The sequence below is a fragment of the Nymphalis io genome, chromosome 19 (genome assembly GCF_905147045.1).
Source record: "Nymphalis io chromosome 19, ilAglIoxx1.1, whole genome shotgun sequence".
Taxonomy (NCBI): domain Eukaryota; kingdom Metazoa; phylum Arthropoda; class Insecta; order Lepidoptera; family Nymphalidae; genus Nymphalis; species Nymphalis io.
Genome location: NC_065906.1, coordinates 761,665 through 779,932, shown reverse-complemented (window position 1 = coordinate 779,932; position 18,268 = coordinate 761,665). Strand labels below are relative to the sequence as shown.

The 18,268-nt window shown below is 33.2% G+C and overlaps 2 protein-coding genes across 2 annotated transcripts in view; one reads left to right on the top strand and one right to left on the bottom strand.

The window, feature by feature from the left end:
• Positions 1-17,967, top strand: part of LOC126775896 (homeobox protein Nkx-2.4-like) — a 41,952-nt gene extending 23,985 nt beyond the window's left edge. The window contains exons 4-6 of the mRNA XM_050498059.1: positions 3,296-3,391; positions 14,437-14,523; positions 17,030-17,967. Coding sequence (XP_050354016.1) covers positions 3,296-3,391; positions 14,437-14,523; positions 17,030-17,269 — 423 coding nt within the window. The 3' untranslated portion in view covers positions 17,270-17,967. The remainder of the gene's footprint in view (positions 1-3,295; positions 3,392-14,436; positions 14,524-17,029) is intronic.
• The window catches only part of LOC126775888 (5'-3' exoribonuclease 2 homolog), a 125,987-nt gene that overhangs the window by 58,521 nt on the left and 49,198 nt on the right, over positions 1-18,268 (bottom strand). The window lies entirely within an intron of this gene.

Below are 18,268 nucleotides of genomic sequence, written 5' to 3'. Positions count from 1 at the left end.
AGAATAACTTTATTTTTATTTTTTTAACTTACTCGATTACGAGGAGATAGCAGAGGAGCTTCATTTTTTACTGTTTCGCGTGTGCGAACCTAACATTAGGAGAGCTTTACGGTGTACATATTATATAGAACAATACCAGCCAGTTATTTTTTATTTGGCAAGGGCTTCTTGTCTTTAGGAGAAAGAATAGCCAAAACTATCTCGACCTTATTAAGGTGAAATTTTATTTAACAAAACAAAGCTGACTATCGGATTGAAATACGTTTTTAGGATTATCTCCTTACCTACGAGCAGTATAACAATACTCTCTTTAACATTGTTGAAGTCGGTTAAAATGCTAACATTTAGAACGAAACCACTATCCTCTTGCAACTCTTTTTTAGAACAATACGATTCGAAACAATAAAACAGGTGTTGCTATGTACGTGTCGTAAAGGGGAGATTCAGGGAATAGAATTAATTACATGGAGCGAACGTGGCATATCTTTCACCCCGGGGGCGGAGCCTCCACCGGAAGTGGGAGGGGCTGGGGGAGGACCCTTCGAAATTAAATAGCTGTGTTAACGCAATCTGACGTCAGGTAAAGTGGAATGTTTAATTACTTGCATATTGTATAATTTGTAAAATATATTCATATTGGTTAATATTTGAAGATTCAAGCTGTTTGAGGGAATTAATTTATTTAATTGTTGACAAATGTTTTAATGTTTATTAATAAATGTTTTTACGTTATTGAATAAATACTTATTTATGGAAAAAGATTTCTTGATAGAGCGTTTAATGTTATCTGGATTTCTTTTCATTTCAATAAGTATTTGAACTTTGTATGGTAAAACCACAGATAATATAAGTACAGATTAAGTATAAAACTTAAGGTTTAGCGTATATATACATAATTTAATAGAAAATCTAAATATATTTCGATAAAAATATTGATACTGACATTGTAGCCGAGATGGCCCAGTGGTAAGAACGCGTGAATCTTAACCGATGATCGTGGGTTCAAATCCGGGCAAGCACCACTGAATTTTCATTTGCTTAATTTGTGATTATAATTCATCTCGTGTTTTACGGTGAAGGAAAACATCGTTAGGAAACCTGCGTGTGTCTAATTTCACTGAAATTCTGCCACATGTGTATTCCACCAACTCGCATTGGAGCAGCTTGGTGGAATAAGCTCCAAACCTTCTCCTCAAAAAGGGAGAGGAGGCCTTTAGCCCAGCAGTGGGACATTCTCAGGCTGTTAAAGGCGGATTAATACTGAATACAACATATATTTCGCATTACATATGGAGCCGTTAATATATATTATTTTGTGTATGCATGTATGTACAAGTCGTCGTTAATTGCAATATTTTGTGCGATATCGATACAATCTCTACTCTACATCATCTCTACTCTCACACAACTCGGACTACCTCGTTGGTCTAGTGGCTTGATATAAGGTCGCAGACCCGGAGGTCCTGCGGTCAATACCCTGGTCGGGCCAATAAAAAGTTGTTGGGTTTTAACATATATGAAAATTATTTACAAAGAAAAACATCACACGCAACACACTTCATCTACCATATCTGGTGTATTTTGCAAAATAGTAGCAAAATTACTCATCGTGACACGCTGCTGATATCTGATATGCTTACAATATACTATATATATTGGTAAATAAGCTCCCTTAGTACGGTTGTGTGATAAATATAACAATATCGTTAAATCAATACCGGACATTAACATTTTTTATGACTCTCCCTCAGTCTTTAGAAATAAGTTACTTAATTATTATAAAATGCATGATTAGTATTAATTAACACTTTTAATAATTTTTAATTATGATTTCACCGTTTGGTTTTTTATTATAACAATGATATTAATTATTAATTCATTTTGACATTTTTAAAAAATAGTGATGATTTTTTGTTACTTTTTATTGAATCTGGAAGTTCTATGTACACTTGTAATTGACATGCATATTAAATCTACTATTACTGTCTTATGACTGCCACGTTGGTCTAGTGGCTTGATATAAGGCCGCAGACCCGGAGGTCCTGGGTTCAATTCCCAGGTCGGGCCAATAAAAACTTATTGGGTTTTCTGTCAGAAAATTCTCAGTAGCAGCCCGGAGTCTGGAAGTTGGAAGTGTGTACACTCCCGTGCCTCGGAAAGCACGTAAAGCCGTTGGTCCTGCGCCTGAACTCTTACCGGTCGTGTCGGATTGCCGTCTCATCGGATTATGAGAGTTGGGGAATAGAGAGTGCACCTGTGTTTGCGCACACACTTGTGCACTATAATATCTCCTGCGCAGTTCTCTAATCTCTCTTGAGATTGGCCGCCGTGGCCGAAATCAGTCTGGAGGCTTTTATTCAACATGGAAGCATTATTGTATATTGATCATGGATTGTGTAAAATCAACAACTGGTTCGAGAAGAATTTATTCAGTCCTGAGAAGAACCGGCGGAACTCAGCGGGACTGTCTATTATCAAAATATTTTGGTTACAATCATTATAGAGTTTAATTTTGGTACTCAAACGCATTTCGATAATATTTTTTAACTTTAGAATCTTACCATCAAATGTACGATATGTAAACGACATGATTACAAAACAGTGACCTTCTTCTATTAAAAACCCCGAGCTCGTTTAACCCGTGACATATAACAACTTGGAATGCAAACGACTTATGAACGCTGCGTAGAAAACTATCGTGTAATTAAGGTTACAAATTGGTGTTTATATTATAATTTATTTCATAGTAGCTAACCGTCCTGGATTCGCACGTAAATAACAAGGGTTTATATTATATTAAAGGACAAACTTGTATTTTTTTCAATCCTTATTGACCGTTGTAGTGGAAATTATAATAACTTTGATTATTATGGTATCACGATACCGAAAATATGTCAATTTAAATATGAATGATAATATGAAATAATATGAGTTATACATTCAGTCTCTTATTTTTATTTTCGCAATAGATATCTCAATAATGATAACGACAGGCGAATAAATTACATGGCCTAAATTGTAAAAGGAAAAAAACAACAATTAAGTACATAAACGCATTTAACGACAAAAAAAAATTACCTTTTTTATCAAGATGCCGGGAAAGCTCATAGAAAATCTTGGTCGACAATTCAAGTTAAGCTTTTCTAAGCCCGTCCCCTACACAATATTTAAGAATCAGCATTCTCGGTTGCATGCAAACATATGTCATTTTCAAAAATGATGAACTATCAGCAAGCGCGTTTTAGACAAATATACTAAGAAATGTATTCAACTAACTAAGTATTTATTGGTGCAGGTATACGAGTTGGAGCGACGGTTCAAGCAGCAGAAATACCTGTCTGCACCCGAGAGGGAGCACCTCGCTTCACTCATACATTTAACCCCAACACAGGTAAGTCAGTTTCACTTAATTATAATACTTAAATATTATCATAGTATCAAGTACAAGCTTGCTTCTTTAAGTAGAGTAGGCTTTTTATCCCGGGTTATGAATGAATGACTTCTAAATGAGCGCCATTTAATTCAATTGTGTTTTAATTAATTACATTAATTAAGTATACGTTTTATAATTATCTAATGAATTTTGAGTGATCTTATCTTATTGTTTGGACGTGGAAGTTTTTACACTGACAAAAACTTGCGATGTTCACCTAATGGATATTATATTAACACCTAAAAACTGAAGTGGAAATATGCTACGTACACTTTACTTATATATTACATTGGCCATTCTATTTACCTTGTTTGTTTCCGTTTTTACACTAAAAATCATTTATTACAAATACAAATTATAATTAAACTAAACTTTTATTTACATATAAATTATTTACAATAAGAACTTAAGTAGCTATGTACAAACCATAATTAAATTTACTGTACAAATAATTCTTAACTGTGATTGTAAATACTAGTAGCATTTCCTCGAATTCGATTCTTGAACGAAATATTAATTATATTATAATAAAAAGTTTTATTATAAAGCAGAATTTCTTATAAACATCCAAAAACTAACATTAAAATTGTTTATGCGTAAAAAAATAATTTAAGCCACTTTGTATTTGATTGCCACAATGTCGTACAACTATTAAACACAATGGGGCGTTTCTAAATCGGGGTGAGTGCAACCGACAGACAACATAAATCACATTACAATAGCTACCACAACGCCTCCAGCTATGACATCACCCCGATCCAATTACTGAATACAAACCGCCCACGATAAAATACAATATATCCCTATAAAATACTCGGGGAGCGAAACGCCTGAGGCTACATGTCCTACAACATCCTGTTATTTTTACCGCTAGCAACACGTAAGATGCGTTCAGGTTAGCTCGTTAGACTTGGCATCTTGTTTTCCGCTCTGACGGCGGCACTGGTTCGAGGGTCGCTTTGATATTGAAGAATATTTCCCTTGTCTGAATTTTCGAGAGCCGTCTTCAAATTAGTGAACATTGCTCTTTGAACCTACACGAGAGATGCCTTTGATATTTATTGAAGAAACCGTTATCATTTTATGAGTTGATTTTTAAAATATATCAAACAATTTGTGAAATCATATTGAATAGTTTAAATATTTGTGCAAATATACGGCACAAGTTCGAAAGTCCCATTATTAATATCTGTCAACGACACGCGACCCATTTTCCCACATAGCGCGGGCGAAATTCAAATCCTTCATAACAAAGACTCAATAATCTCGGCCGTGTCAATATAAATTTCATAAACTCGTCGTAACCCCAACAAAGCCCGCAAACATCCATGAATAATCTCCATTTTGAGGGTGTCAACACCATTTACGGCGACGCGTTTGAATTCCCGCGAAAACAAACGTCAGAGTGACGTTTGACTTGGCGGAGACAATGGCGGAGGCGTGAGGGCGCGCTAATACGCCGATTATAATGTGGTGCATTGTCGTTATATTAATTGGTTCGCACGATCTGCATTGGTCATTGTTTGTTCAGTGCAGGTTGATTGGTTCCATCGATAACTCGATTAACCTGTTGTCCCTCTTCTATGATAATTATATTACATCGGTATATAACACTAACAGTGCGTTTTATATCAGCGCTATTATAGGCATTTTTTTAATGTGTAATGAAAGATATACGTTTTGAAATTTTAAATCATAAGAGTTTTATAATATTTATAAACAATCTCATTATGTAAGCAATGAGGTAATATTCTGTAAGATTACCTATATAGTCAATAAACCATAAAAATCATTCTTTAGTACTTATATAACAAAATTGTAGAGTATGAAAAACATTATTCAAACAAAATATTGAATTAATTTAATCATCGGTACAAAGAACCAGATTAATGGACACAATGTGGTACCGACTGCCGAGTGTTGGTCACGGATGCTGACATTATCAGAACCGGCGCGTATTCGAGTATTATTTATGCGTATTTTGTTAAGTTTTAGACAGCGATGGTTTTAGGTGAATAAATTCAACTTTTTTATAATACTTCTATAATTTTAAATGTGATGCTGACAATAAAACAATGCAGTCACAACACAAAAATAAGTCAAACAAAACAATAAAAAAGTAACAAACAACAACACGGCAAAGGAACAGACATTTTTTTTAGATACTAATTTTAAAATTACTTTTTTGAGGAAATGATATGTAACATAAAGAATATTAATTTGAAAGTATACATATGTATATTATATTGTCAAAGTATGGGTGTACATATATATAGAGATGTAGGAATAGGCACGATCTCAGAAAGCCCAATGCAATCAATAAAACTATGTACATATATATTATACGTTGCTATCCTTTTAAAAACATATATATCTAAACCATTATTTTTTTATTTAAATATATACAGATACTAAAGCGTAATAATAAAATGTTTTATACATTGAATTACTACGTTAATTATATCGATAACAGGAGGGTATCATATAAAACTATTTTATTTACTTATAAGAAAAAATATATATATAATGCATGAATTTAAAAGAAGAATTCATTCCAAATTAAAATAACATATTCATTTTTCATCAATCAAACTATTATTATTATCATTTAGCTAAAGATATCAAGAATTCTTAATTCAAAATTACAAGCAAACAGCACAGTATTCGTCATCGATTTTATTTGCAATTTTATTTGTCGCTTTTCTCAAAATATCTCGATTAAAATCCGTTTCCAACTTATATTATGCAAACATACTTATTCATTATATGGTATTTCGCAAATCTATCGCAATCACCAAGTTCAGGAACCAAAGCGCTTCAAGTTAAACGCATTTCTCGACGCTCGTGCATATTCAAAGCGAACCGAGTTTAAATGGAGGCCGCAATAAAGCGAACTCGGTACCGTCAGCAGAAACAAGCGAAACCGAAACATTAAAAAATAAATAGCAATAAAATGATCAATAATAAAGAAACATTAATGATAATATTTCGCAGCGTATATCGTCTTCGCTGATAGTCTGTCTAAATACATATTTCCACAATTTTTAAAAGGGACACATTTTTCTGACAACACTACAAGGCATAATATCCCGCAGTATTTGACGTTCCGAACAAACACGGGGCTCGCGTTTCGTTATTAAACTTAAGTAAATTTCGATGTTCAACGCCACTGTTGATTCTGGCTCCTGGGACTGAGGCAGTGAATTTTTTGCTTTTATTTCAGCTAATTGCCAACAGATGACCTGGGTTGGATCTTTTTAACGTAAATACGGATCGATACTCTTGAACGTTTTGAATTTGAACTGTTGATGTAATCATTTTTGTTATTAATATTGTTTTTGGAGTAGTTTATTGTTCTAGCGAATGGGAAAGAGATTAATCTGTATGAAGTATGGATTGTGAGAGGCATGGATGGCGGTTCATTGACGGTTTAAATAGTGGTTTAATATTTCTTCCATTGACAAAGGTAGTTGTGACAGCTTACCATTGTGGGATCGTTTTGTCCGATGACTTATAATAAAAAAATGAATATGCCATTTAATTTTAGAGTAGACAAGTCATCACAGATTCGTCTGAATAACTTGAACGAGATTTCGATTGAGTTTCATCGAAACTATATATATATATATATATATATATATATATATATATATATATATATATATATTATATACTACTATTGCACGCATAAATTAATAATAATTGTTGTTAATTTTATGAATGCAACAAAATATAATAATTTACTATTGTAATTAACGATATATATGAAAGATAAAAGTCATGATACATTACTTACATCGAACAAGTCCTTTAGAACAATATCTCCCTTTCAAATATGACAAATTGTTCTTAGAGAAAACTATTGAATTTATTTTCCACGATTATTCTTTAGATAATATTAAGAATGTTTAATTTATATTCTTTTTTTATATATTTATTAAAAAATAAAGTTAGTCATATTCCGTCTACTAATGTAATATAATTTTCGTCAACCGAGTCAATTACCTAAAGTTTACTGAAAATAACAGGGAAATAAAATTAACATTGAAGTGATAATGAACGTAAAACAATGAAAATCTAAAGCTAAAATAGCTTCACTTTCCCATAGATTTAAAGTTTCATCTATGCTACAAATCCTTTGTTATCAATGAAAACAAAAAAAAACAAAGACCTACTGCGAGCAATCGCTCCTTTGTCTATGGTCACGAATTTATATAGTCTGTCGTCTGCCGGATGCGGCGCATGCGGGTGTAATGGAGGCAATGAGATAATGGCGGTTAATTTTAAACAATGACGGGTTGTCAAATCGTTGTTCGTACACCGGCACTGGACATTGAGTGTGTAAGCGTAGCTCCCCGCACTGCCATTTACAATTTCGTTGATATGTTATTTAAATGTCTCGATGTAGGTACATATGTGATTGATGATATAGTACCCAATCTTTGATACGGCTTTGATTCGTATTATTTTCACTTACGTACCTTTCTTAAATGGGTGTTTAGCTATATGCTGCTGTCCTTAAATTCGTGCCAGAACCACAAATGATATCATTAGAGCCGATATTGCCTCAATGATATACGTGACAGTGTTTATAGTTCATCTCGTGCTTGACGGTGAAGGAAAACATCGTGAGGAAACCTGCATGTGTCTAATTTCATTGAAATCCTGCCACATGTGTATTCTACCAACCCGCATTGGAGCAGCGTGGTGGAATAAGCTCCAAACCTTCTCCTCAAAAAGGAGAGGAGGCCTTAGCTCAGCAGTGGGACATTAACAGGCTGTTACTGTTACTACTGTTACTGTATACGTGAATCTTAACTGATCTTAAGTTGGAACCTAGGCCAGTATTTTCGAATTTTCATGTGATTAATTTATGTTTATAATTCATCTCGTGAACGGCAACGGAGGATGAAATTCTGCTATATGTGCATCTACCAACTCGCTTTAAAGCAGAGTTGTGGAATAAATTACAAACCATCTGCTCAAAAGGGAAAGAGGTCTAAATCTAGGCCCAGCATTAGGAAATTTTCAGACTGTTTCTTTTCGAATAATATTATTTATGTCAATTAAAAAATGGAAATCAAAAATCATCATGTATGAACATACCTACACTCTGCTTGCTTCGTTAATTACTTATAAACAGCGGCGTATCAACAGAGATTTTTTTTACATTATAAGTATGTTTAAATTTTACGAATGATTTAGTTACATAACTAAGCTAATACCTGTAGAAGTGGAGAAAAGGTCTTCGTCCAGAAGTGGGACGATCAATAGTCGTTAAGTCACTTATATAATTTGTTGAATTTTAACAAATAGCATATTGGCTTAAAATTTTGATTCGCGTAAATATGGAAAGGTTTGCTTTAAATGTAACGCATTTTCATTAAATGATTGTCAATTCGTAAACTGCAGACGAGCGTGGATTAGCCTCATTACGCGCTCGTTACCAACTGTCAAAATGGCATGTCATTAATAAAGTGTTTATATAGAAAAAGTGTTCTGTTTCTCATTAAATATAAAGGCTTTTTTATTAAAGTAATTAATTTGTGGTATGTAAATATTGTAATTGTTTTGTGATTTATACGGAATCCACCACAAAGATGTTTAAACGACTAGATTCCGAGTTATTTATTGTATGTGTATTTACTGTATAGAAATACTGTAGAGTATTAATAATAGTAATTTATGTCCAGTGTGCGATTTCAAAAGGCAGAATTTTTAAGCTAAAATCATTTATTATAATTATCACATATTCGACATTTACTGCACAGTATTTAAAAATATATTTTAAGTATTTTACAAAATTTATCATCCTCCAATTGGCAACGCTTATAATAACCGAGTAGGCATCATTAAAAGATAATTCCACTTCACTCTACCCTAATCACTAATCTTCGTGAGTTTCAATACACTTCCCGTCAAAGACTGGCCGCAATAAAACAGATTACATCCTTTAAAAAAAAGAATAAATGTTTATGGTATCATAGATGGCATAGCAATGATCGCGGCCATTCATTGCAGCCAACATGTCAAAACAAATTTGCAAATGGACGCTGAAATCTTTTACGATTTATTCATTTTATTCCCGCGTAATTGTGTAATAACCGCGAAGATATTGATGTAACTGCAGGCTATTCGCTTGATTTCGCGGGCTGCCTTTGATAATGTAAGCAATTCGTTCGAGATTATATTTTTGATGAATGGAAAGAGTTTTTGCGGATGCTTTGTTGAACGGGATTAGTCATCTAAGCGGATAATGCACCTGACTGTTATTATGCAGCAGGTAAAGGCTATTATGCATTTAGAATTTGTAAAATTTTGTATTGATAAGTGCCCCGTTGCGGTGTTTTCGTAGGACTATTTTTTATCATCAATTTCGTGCGAATCGAAATATCTTTAGAATAGAAAACCTAAAACATATTTGATTGAATAGTTTCTGAGAGTTTAAGGAGGCATCGGTGTAATAAAAAAAAACAAAAATTAAAAAATAGCCCGTAAATATCCCGCTGGGGAATTATCTCTGCTGTTAAAAGGTTTGGAGCTTATTACACAATGAAAATATTTATCATAGAGAATTCATAATTATCAAAATTTATTTTGCGCAAAAGATGTATAAAATACATCTTTATGAGAAAGTAAATGATCGTCAATCTCCTATACTAGGAAAATCTTATGCTATCCATAGAGTACATCTTTACATAAGCCGAATGTTGACATAGAGAATAATTACTAACGTAATGTTCTTACTCAGAAGAGCCAAAAAACCAAGCTACTTATTAGATTTCTTTAAAAAAAAAACAAAATTAAAATCTGCTAGTACCTTATAGTAGTGGTATAAATAAAAACTACAATGTTTCCTACTTTATATTTACTATATACTTCATATATACTGTAACTTATTATCCATATATTACTAGGTGATATCGGGCGAGAGAACTTATGTCTGTTTAAAATTTTTCTTTTGTACCTACAATTGTACGTTAATAGATTCACGCTAGGAACTTTTACGCAATTGCCGATAAGAATTAGGTTATTAATAAAGTATTGTAAATTGTATGTTTCGAAATAAAATATGCAGCGATATATAAAGATATATAAAGCGATGATTAGTAACGTAACGTCACAATCTTAATATATAAACATGAAATTAGTTATCGCAAGTGTTTTTAAACAAACAGAAGCAAGTCTTCTACAAATAATAATTAACAAATGTTTGAATAACTAAAAAACAAAGTTGATTCGTTCATAAACGATGTTAAAGTCGTTTAATCATCGTTTATTAAATAAATATTAATTTTGTGAATTGCTGAGTAAATATTTGATTGGTAGCTTTATAGTTCACGGTCGACGGGCAGGGGAGGGACACGGTAGAGTTGCGTGTGGGCGGTATTAACAGTGCTATGTGATTACATAGAGAATGTTACATAACTAACTCCATACAATATCAATTCGAAATATTATATATTAATTAAACGAGGCTCAGTTTGTTTATAGCTTTTTAAATGACTTTGAAATTTAATTGTTTATAGATATAATATATTAGACTTTTAAAGTAAAAAATATACGCAAGTTAATTAATGAGTCTAGAATTAATGATTACAATTGAATATTGCATTTTTGGGTACTTGTATTAAATACAGTTCATTTTAATTTCCATAAAGTGCTATTAACAATATTTTTCTTTGAAAAAACGCTAAAACTTGACAGTATTTTCTCAACAGAAGCGTAACCTAATATATATCTACTGTATTTCTTAAAACCGGTAAAGTTCTTAAGAACTTTACCGGTTTTAAGAAATAAGATGAAGTTTTTTTTTTCACCAAGTGAATACTAGTAGTATTGAACCATATTAATTCCTGCCCACCTGTAAAAACATGTATAGAAATCACCAGATTCCGAAATCCAGGTCTATTTGTCACTGCATTAACTCACGTCTTATTAAAATAACCATTTAAATTTCACGATTAATAAATTTCTATATGACTTGTAATTTCATGTAAATAAAGTTCAAATTTGAATATATTTTAGATTTACGAATTTAAAATTACTTGTGTTTTTTTGCTTTGGATATTTTTATAAGTTACTAAATAAATGACGTGCATTGATCGGCTGTCAGGCGTCGTGCGCGTGTTTACTCAGCGTCCGATACAGAAATTCTATCATGTACGGCGAGCATTGTTGGCGAACAAGAAACTAATTCTAAATTTAAAATTGTTTTTTTTTAATGTATAAATTTTATTGTAAGAATGTTATTACATAATGATAATTCTATGTCGATTTACCAGAAATGTTTCCGACGGTTGCGCCATACCTTGTATTGTTGAACAATAATATAATTATTAATTAGCGAAGTCCTGCATTATAAAACACTAACAATTAATTAACGTTAATGTTTAACCAACTAAACGAAAAAAGAACAAGGTGCCTTAAAAAAAGTAAAGAATTTTACTGTTTAAAAAAAACACTGCACCAAATGAAGATTTAAACAAACACGAGAGCTTTATATATAATTGTAGTCTCGATTATGCGAGTCATCGTTCGCAGGAACGGAACACCTACGCGAGGACTCGTTTTTAAAACATCACGCACTTCAATTGCATCTCCGATGGGAATATCACTCTTATGCGCTGCATATACGTACCTAGTTAACTCATTTGATATTTGATTTTACACCTTTTTTTTGTTTGGCGCCAAAATTGACTCGTATTGTCAAGATGACAGCCGTTTGGGTGGCCATTTTGATTTAATTAACGATTCGATCGTGAAAGAAACAATTCTTTCAATATATAGTCTGTATTGTCCGATGCGTTTAAGTGATGTTAAATTATAAATAAAAAAACGATAGAAGTACTCCAGTAGACAAGGGGAATTTAAGCTTGTTTGGTAAAACAAAATGCTTCGTAGACAAGTACGTGTTACGTTCTTGAATGCATACTAAATACCCTCAGGCGTACCCGAAAAGTCTCGTTGCCACTGAGAAACAAGTCGTTTAGAAGTAAAACAAATAATTGAATGGTGCTCTCGGATGAAGAGTGCGTGCAAGGAAACACGGAGCATTATGCACAAGGAGATTGAAAAGAAAGTACTCGACACGAGAGCGTCCAAGCCTCGGCGGAGTGCAATAAGCGACGCCCGCCGACGGGGCCCGTTCATTAACTCTTGCCATATAGCCCATAAATAACTAGCGACGTTTCTCGGCGAGTGACGTACAAAGAGCGCGTCGCTGCTACGAGTTCCCACAGCCGACAAGTCCACACCTCTAGAGTAAACATTAAAAAATAACAAATAAGACCGATAGGCTCTCGAGCTGAGTGGACACTACGCGTTTCGTAGTAGCCATGTATCTCCGCTTTGTTATTATAACGGATTTCGTAACTATGTATCGAGAGCCTAACAAAATGGCGGGTATTTATGCACGAGCGAGCGTTATCATAACGGAACGGCCGCGACGCGAGGTTGCACGGGGTGGGGCACACATCCATTTCAAAGAATAAACATGGAGGAAACTCTCTCGATGTATAAATAATAAATAAAGTGTATATTTTGCTGCGTTCCGAGCGTGCGTAGACAAAGGCCGCCCGCTCCGTGGGGCAAACATCGCATGAGCTGTGTTTATTCTTTCGTCATTAAGGTAGAGTGTTGACTGTGCCGTAGCGTGCCCTAGCGCTAATTTCAGGGAGGTCAGGCACGGCCAAAGGCGGGTGGTGTTGACATTCGCGAAATGGAGATGGGGTTACCACGTCTCACACAGCTTATACTTATAACGAGTATCAATTGTGACTCTAACCATGCAAGATATTTTACCTTCGTATAAATTTAGAAGCTTACTTCACCTAGAAATAATAATATGTAATATGGTTGAAACATAATTACGTTTCTTTTCTACAATTTAAAAAAATAGTTACATGGTTGAGCTGCTAAAAGTCGACAGTAAATTATTACAGGGTATTTAATGCTGATTAGTTTTAACGACGTAAATACATCTACTTGTAGGTATTCAGCGTATATCAATAGGTATCTACGACGCGTGCCACGTCGGACTCTCCATTCCATTCATTTTATAATGTGTTTGCAACGCGTCATCCAGCGCCATCTTCTTTAGCTCGAGTGTTGGTACACTGTACGGCTTAAGAGCGTTCAATTTTACTTCAAGTTTTTTTTTGTTCATTAGTTTACTTGACCTTTGTTTATATTTGTGTGTCTTTATTTAATTGTAATAAAGGATATTCTTAACATGAAGTTGGAGTTATATTTTCTTATTTCATTTATTATAAATATCTATATGTATAAGTCTTAAGTCATCGCAGTTTTATTTAATGTAAAATAAATTTATCAAAAGTAAACTTTATAAAAGTACCTAATATAATAAATGTTTATTCAAAATCAATTATTTATTCGCGTTAAAACTATGTTGTTTTAACATTTGATACAAAGCAAAAATATTAACGTTACACAGGAAACAGGAAGACAAACATTAATATAATATGTGTACGACAGATATGAAGTCTTCAAGATCTTTAGAGATATTCCGATTATTTTTCCAATTTCCCTTTGGCTATTTATTCGAAATTTCAAATAAATTGCTCAATTTTAATATTAATGACGTATTTGATTTGGATTTTTTATAGAATATGGGCGAGCGTATGGGCGTGATGGTAAATGGTCACCAACGCCCATAGACATTGGCATTGTAAGAAATGTTAACCATCGCATACTTCGTCTATGCGCCACCAACCTTGAAATTTAAGATGGTATGTCCCTTGTGCCTGTAATTACACTGGCTCACTCACTAATCCCTCACTGGCTTCAAACCAGAACACAACAATAACAAGTACTGCTTATTTTGCGGTAGAATATCTGATGAGTTGGTTCCTACCCAGAGGAGCTTGCACAAAGCCCTAACACCAGTAATGTGTAATACCTCCACTGCAATTAGCCATATGTTAAACTGTCAAGTTGAATCCCTCTGTACGTAACAAAATTTAAGTTTTATTTTGTTGCAGGTCAAAATATGGTTTCAAAATCATCGCTACAAGTGTAAGCGACAAGCAAAGGAGAAGGCGATGGCAGAACAAAACCAACATAATCAGGTAAGCTTTTATTTTTTATTTTCATTCAATTTGACTAAAAAGTTTCGCAGATATAATACAGATAATTAATTATTTCTTTATAATCGACACGACATAGATGCTAGCTATATTAACCATATGCTTAGACAAGCAACGACTAAAATAAAATATTTTAATTAATTAAATATAACTTATTATTAAAATCACATTCCACGTGACTTATACGATTATATAAAAAAGGTTTTAGATAACAGTCGTAAATAACAAACTCAATGATTCAGAAGTCACGGCTCAACAGTCAAATCTCAATAGCATGAAGATGTTTTTTGTTTCTATAAAAGTCATTATTGGCTTAAAAAAGATAATTGTTCAACTCGTACGAAGTTGGGGCGGGCCGCTAGTAGGTAATATAGATATTCTTCACATATTGGATTGGTTGTCATTAAGATTAACAATTTCAGAACGTAGCATTGATGGATAAATTAAAAAAAAAACATTAATGGCCTCATAAATGTTTTTTAATATCATACGTAAAATGTTCCTCACATAACATTCACATTTTGCGTGATAAATCCTACACAATGCCCCTTTATGATGACTATCTCGAAATCAGGTATTCAATTATGAATATTTAAAAACGTGAGAGATTAAAATCGTTGACGGAGCACCGGAGCCCCTGTTGAGGCGAGACTTCGCCCACTTGATGGCAATCTCCCGCTGGCGTACGGGACCCGCATCGCCGGTAGTCGCGAATCTGGCAACCCCGATTGAATTTTGTTGAGGTCAATTTAAAGGAGTTTTAATTTAATTGAAAAATTGACGTTAATTGGGTACTCGAACGTTAAAACATTTCGCAGTAATGTCTTCTAAATAACCTATACTTATTTTTTGTCAATCCTCTTTAATTATGTTCTTAAATATTGATACATACCTGATGGTATGTGATCACCACTGACCATAAACATTTTCACTGTAAGAAATATTAACCATCTCTCATAACGTCAATGCAACACTAAGATATGTCCCATGTGCCTATAGTTACATTCACTCACCCTTCAAACCGAAGACCAAGTATTGCTGTTTGACAGTGGAATATATGATGAGTGGATGTTACCTACCCAAACGGACTTGCACTAAGTCCTACCACTACGTAAAAAAATTAATTAAATGCGATTTAATCGTGTTAAGAAGTTTATTTATTCAATAACACTTAAACGACGGAACCGTAACAGATAATAAGACTTGCATTTAAGAGGAAAGCTTGCTTAGTAAACTAGAAGTGGAAGGAACGAAGATTTTTGATTTTAAGGAGACAGTTGCTCAACTTAATTTTTCAGCTCTATATTTTCCAAACCTATATTTTGGTTACGTAAGTTTTTGGAATAGACTGACGTGAAGCACAATGTTAAAATGCTTATTCATGGTATTTTTTTTATTATCTGTGTCAGAAATAAAACAAATGATGTAAATAATACATTCTCCAATTTTTTCAAACAAGTAGATAATTCTAGTAGTTTGCGGTTTAAACGTAAATGATGACTTGAATGGGACTTTTATTTACAGTATTTAAAAAAAAAAATGTTTTAAATTTACGCTTAGCGAAGCCGCTAAAATAATTAATATAATTGAAAAAATATTTAAAATTAAATGTAATATATTTATACAAACGTTATTAAAAAAATTGGACGATGTTTTTGAAATGCGTTACTCAATCGCAGTAAAAAAAAATCTTTTGGTGAAGGAAACTTCCTAAATTAAAAAAAAATAACTTGTTCGTTCTAAGTTCGTTCAAGTTTCTAATTCCTTAAATTCAATAAAACTTATTCCTACGTTAGTTTTATGTGAGATAATTTTAATTATCCGCAAACAATAACTTTTAATTTAAATAGCCGCAATATAAGTTATTTAATATAATGAAATGAAGTGTAACCCCTAACACGAACCGAGGCAGAGTCACGCGCGGGGCTGCCATGCTCCGACGATTGCCTCAATTTGTGCGAGCGTGTACTTTGATTGTTAGCGTTGGTGCTCGACGGTGTCGTCATGTTTTGCGATATTTTAATGAGGGACATTTGATTTGGGCTTAAATTTAATTTATTATTTATTAAATAAATTATATCGAGACTTTACAGGGAATGAGTATATTATGTAAGTTTTAAAATTTTTAACGTAAGTATCATTGTGTGGTCGAATATTTGTTTATTGTTGTAATATAAGTTTATTTGATTATCTGTGTTATGGTGTAATGAAATATAGGTTTTAGTGATGTTGTAAAACGCAATTGAATATAGTATAATAATTAATAACGATTGAACTGATTGGGGTTTTTAAATCAATTATACTATTTATATATTTAATTTTAACAATATTCATTTTTAATAAATATTGTTAGTTAATTTTAACGTTATGATAAGGAATTTAAAATTAATATCTTAGTTAGTTTTATTTTTTGTCTCACTCAAAATAAGAATAAAAAAATAAAACATGGCAGATTCAAACAGCATTTAATCATATATTTGTTCATCAGTCTGCATCATCACCACGCCGGGTGGCGGTACCGGTGCTGGTAAAGGACGGCAAGCCTTGCGGCTCTGGGGAGTCCTCGTCACCAGCGCATAGCCACTGCGCGACGCCCACCTCCGGGTACTCGGCCCCGCAACCTTCGCAGGCGGCTTGCAGCAACCCCCTGGTGTCCTCCTACCGCCAGCCCACTGCCTACCAGCAGCAATGCTCAGGGTACCTCCCGCTTCAGGGCCGGGCTTGGTAGAAGTTCCCACAGCTTTACCACGAGACAATGTTCAAAGAGGAGATGTACTTCGATTAAATGATTTGTCGTTATTGTTTAGTCTTGACGGATGTCATTAATGTGTTGCCATATTTAAAGGTTTCTAATGTCATAGTTATATTTTACGTCTAATAGTTGATTTGAAGAAATATTGTAGTGTTTGTGATTTGTTTAATTAATAGTCTTATATAGAGATGTCTTTAAAAGGAACATTGTCAGTGGTAAAGCGGTGGGCAGAGCTACCAAAATTGGACTTAGTGTTGAAAAAGTGATTCAGTGATTTAAGTGAAAATGACCGAACATTGGACAAACGCTTAGCGGTATTGTGGAGGTGGGTCCTGTAAATATTCAGTTATAGATAAGCACCACAGAGGATTTGACTTAAGTTTTTTTTTTTTGTAAATTATTACAGTGAATACCTTTCTTTCAGCCTCATACGATAATTTCTTTCATAATAAAATACTACAATTTCAAATAGCGCTTTAAAGTTGGACATTTAATTTATTTTATTAAAATATCTGTTACTCCGCTATACAGCTACTGAATATTCACTAACTGGCCCTTAGAACGGAGAAAAATAAAAATGCCATGTGTATAAATGCATTTTACCATAAATACAGACTAAAATGGCTAATAAGTCATTAATTTCCGTATTTGTCGTATCTTGTTTCGATATTAATATATATAATATATAATAATAGTTTAATATTATTCGGTCATAGCTTTTTGTTATCATAAATAACCAAACTTGAAATTTCGCATTGCACCCAAATAATTTTCAAAAGATTACAAGAGAGTAAATTTGAAGTATTTTTACGTTTGGCAATATCGGTATCGATTGTATACAAAATACACATGTCGTTTTTTGACACACTCCGTTCTATGGATTGAGCTATTGTAAATAACTGATACGGAAGTAGTTAATTGTTGTGTGTATAGTATAATTTATGATTAATACGGTCAGTGTTTTGTGTGTGTGTA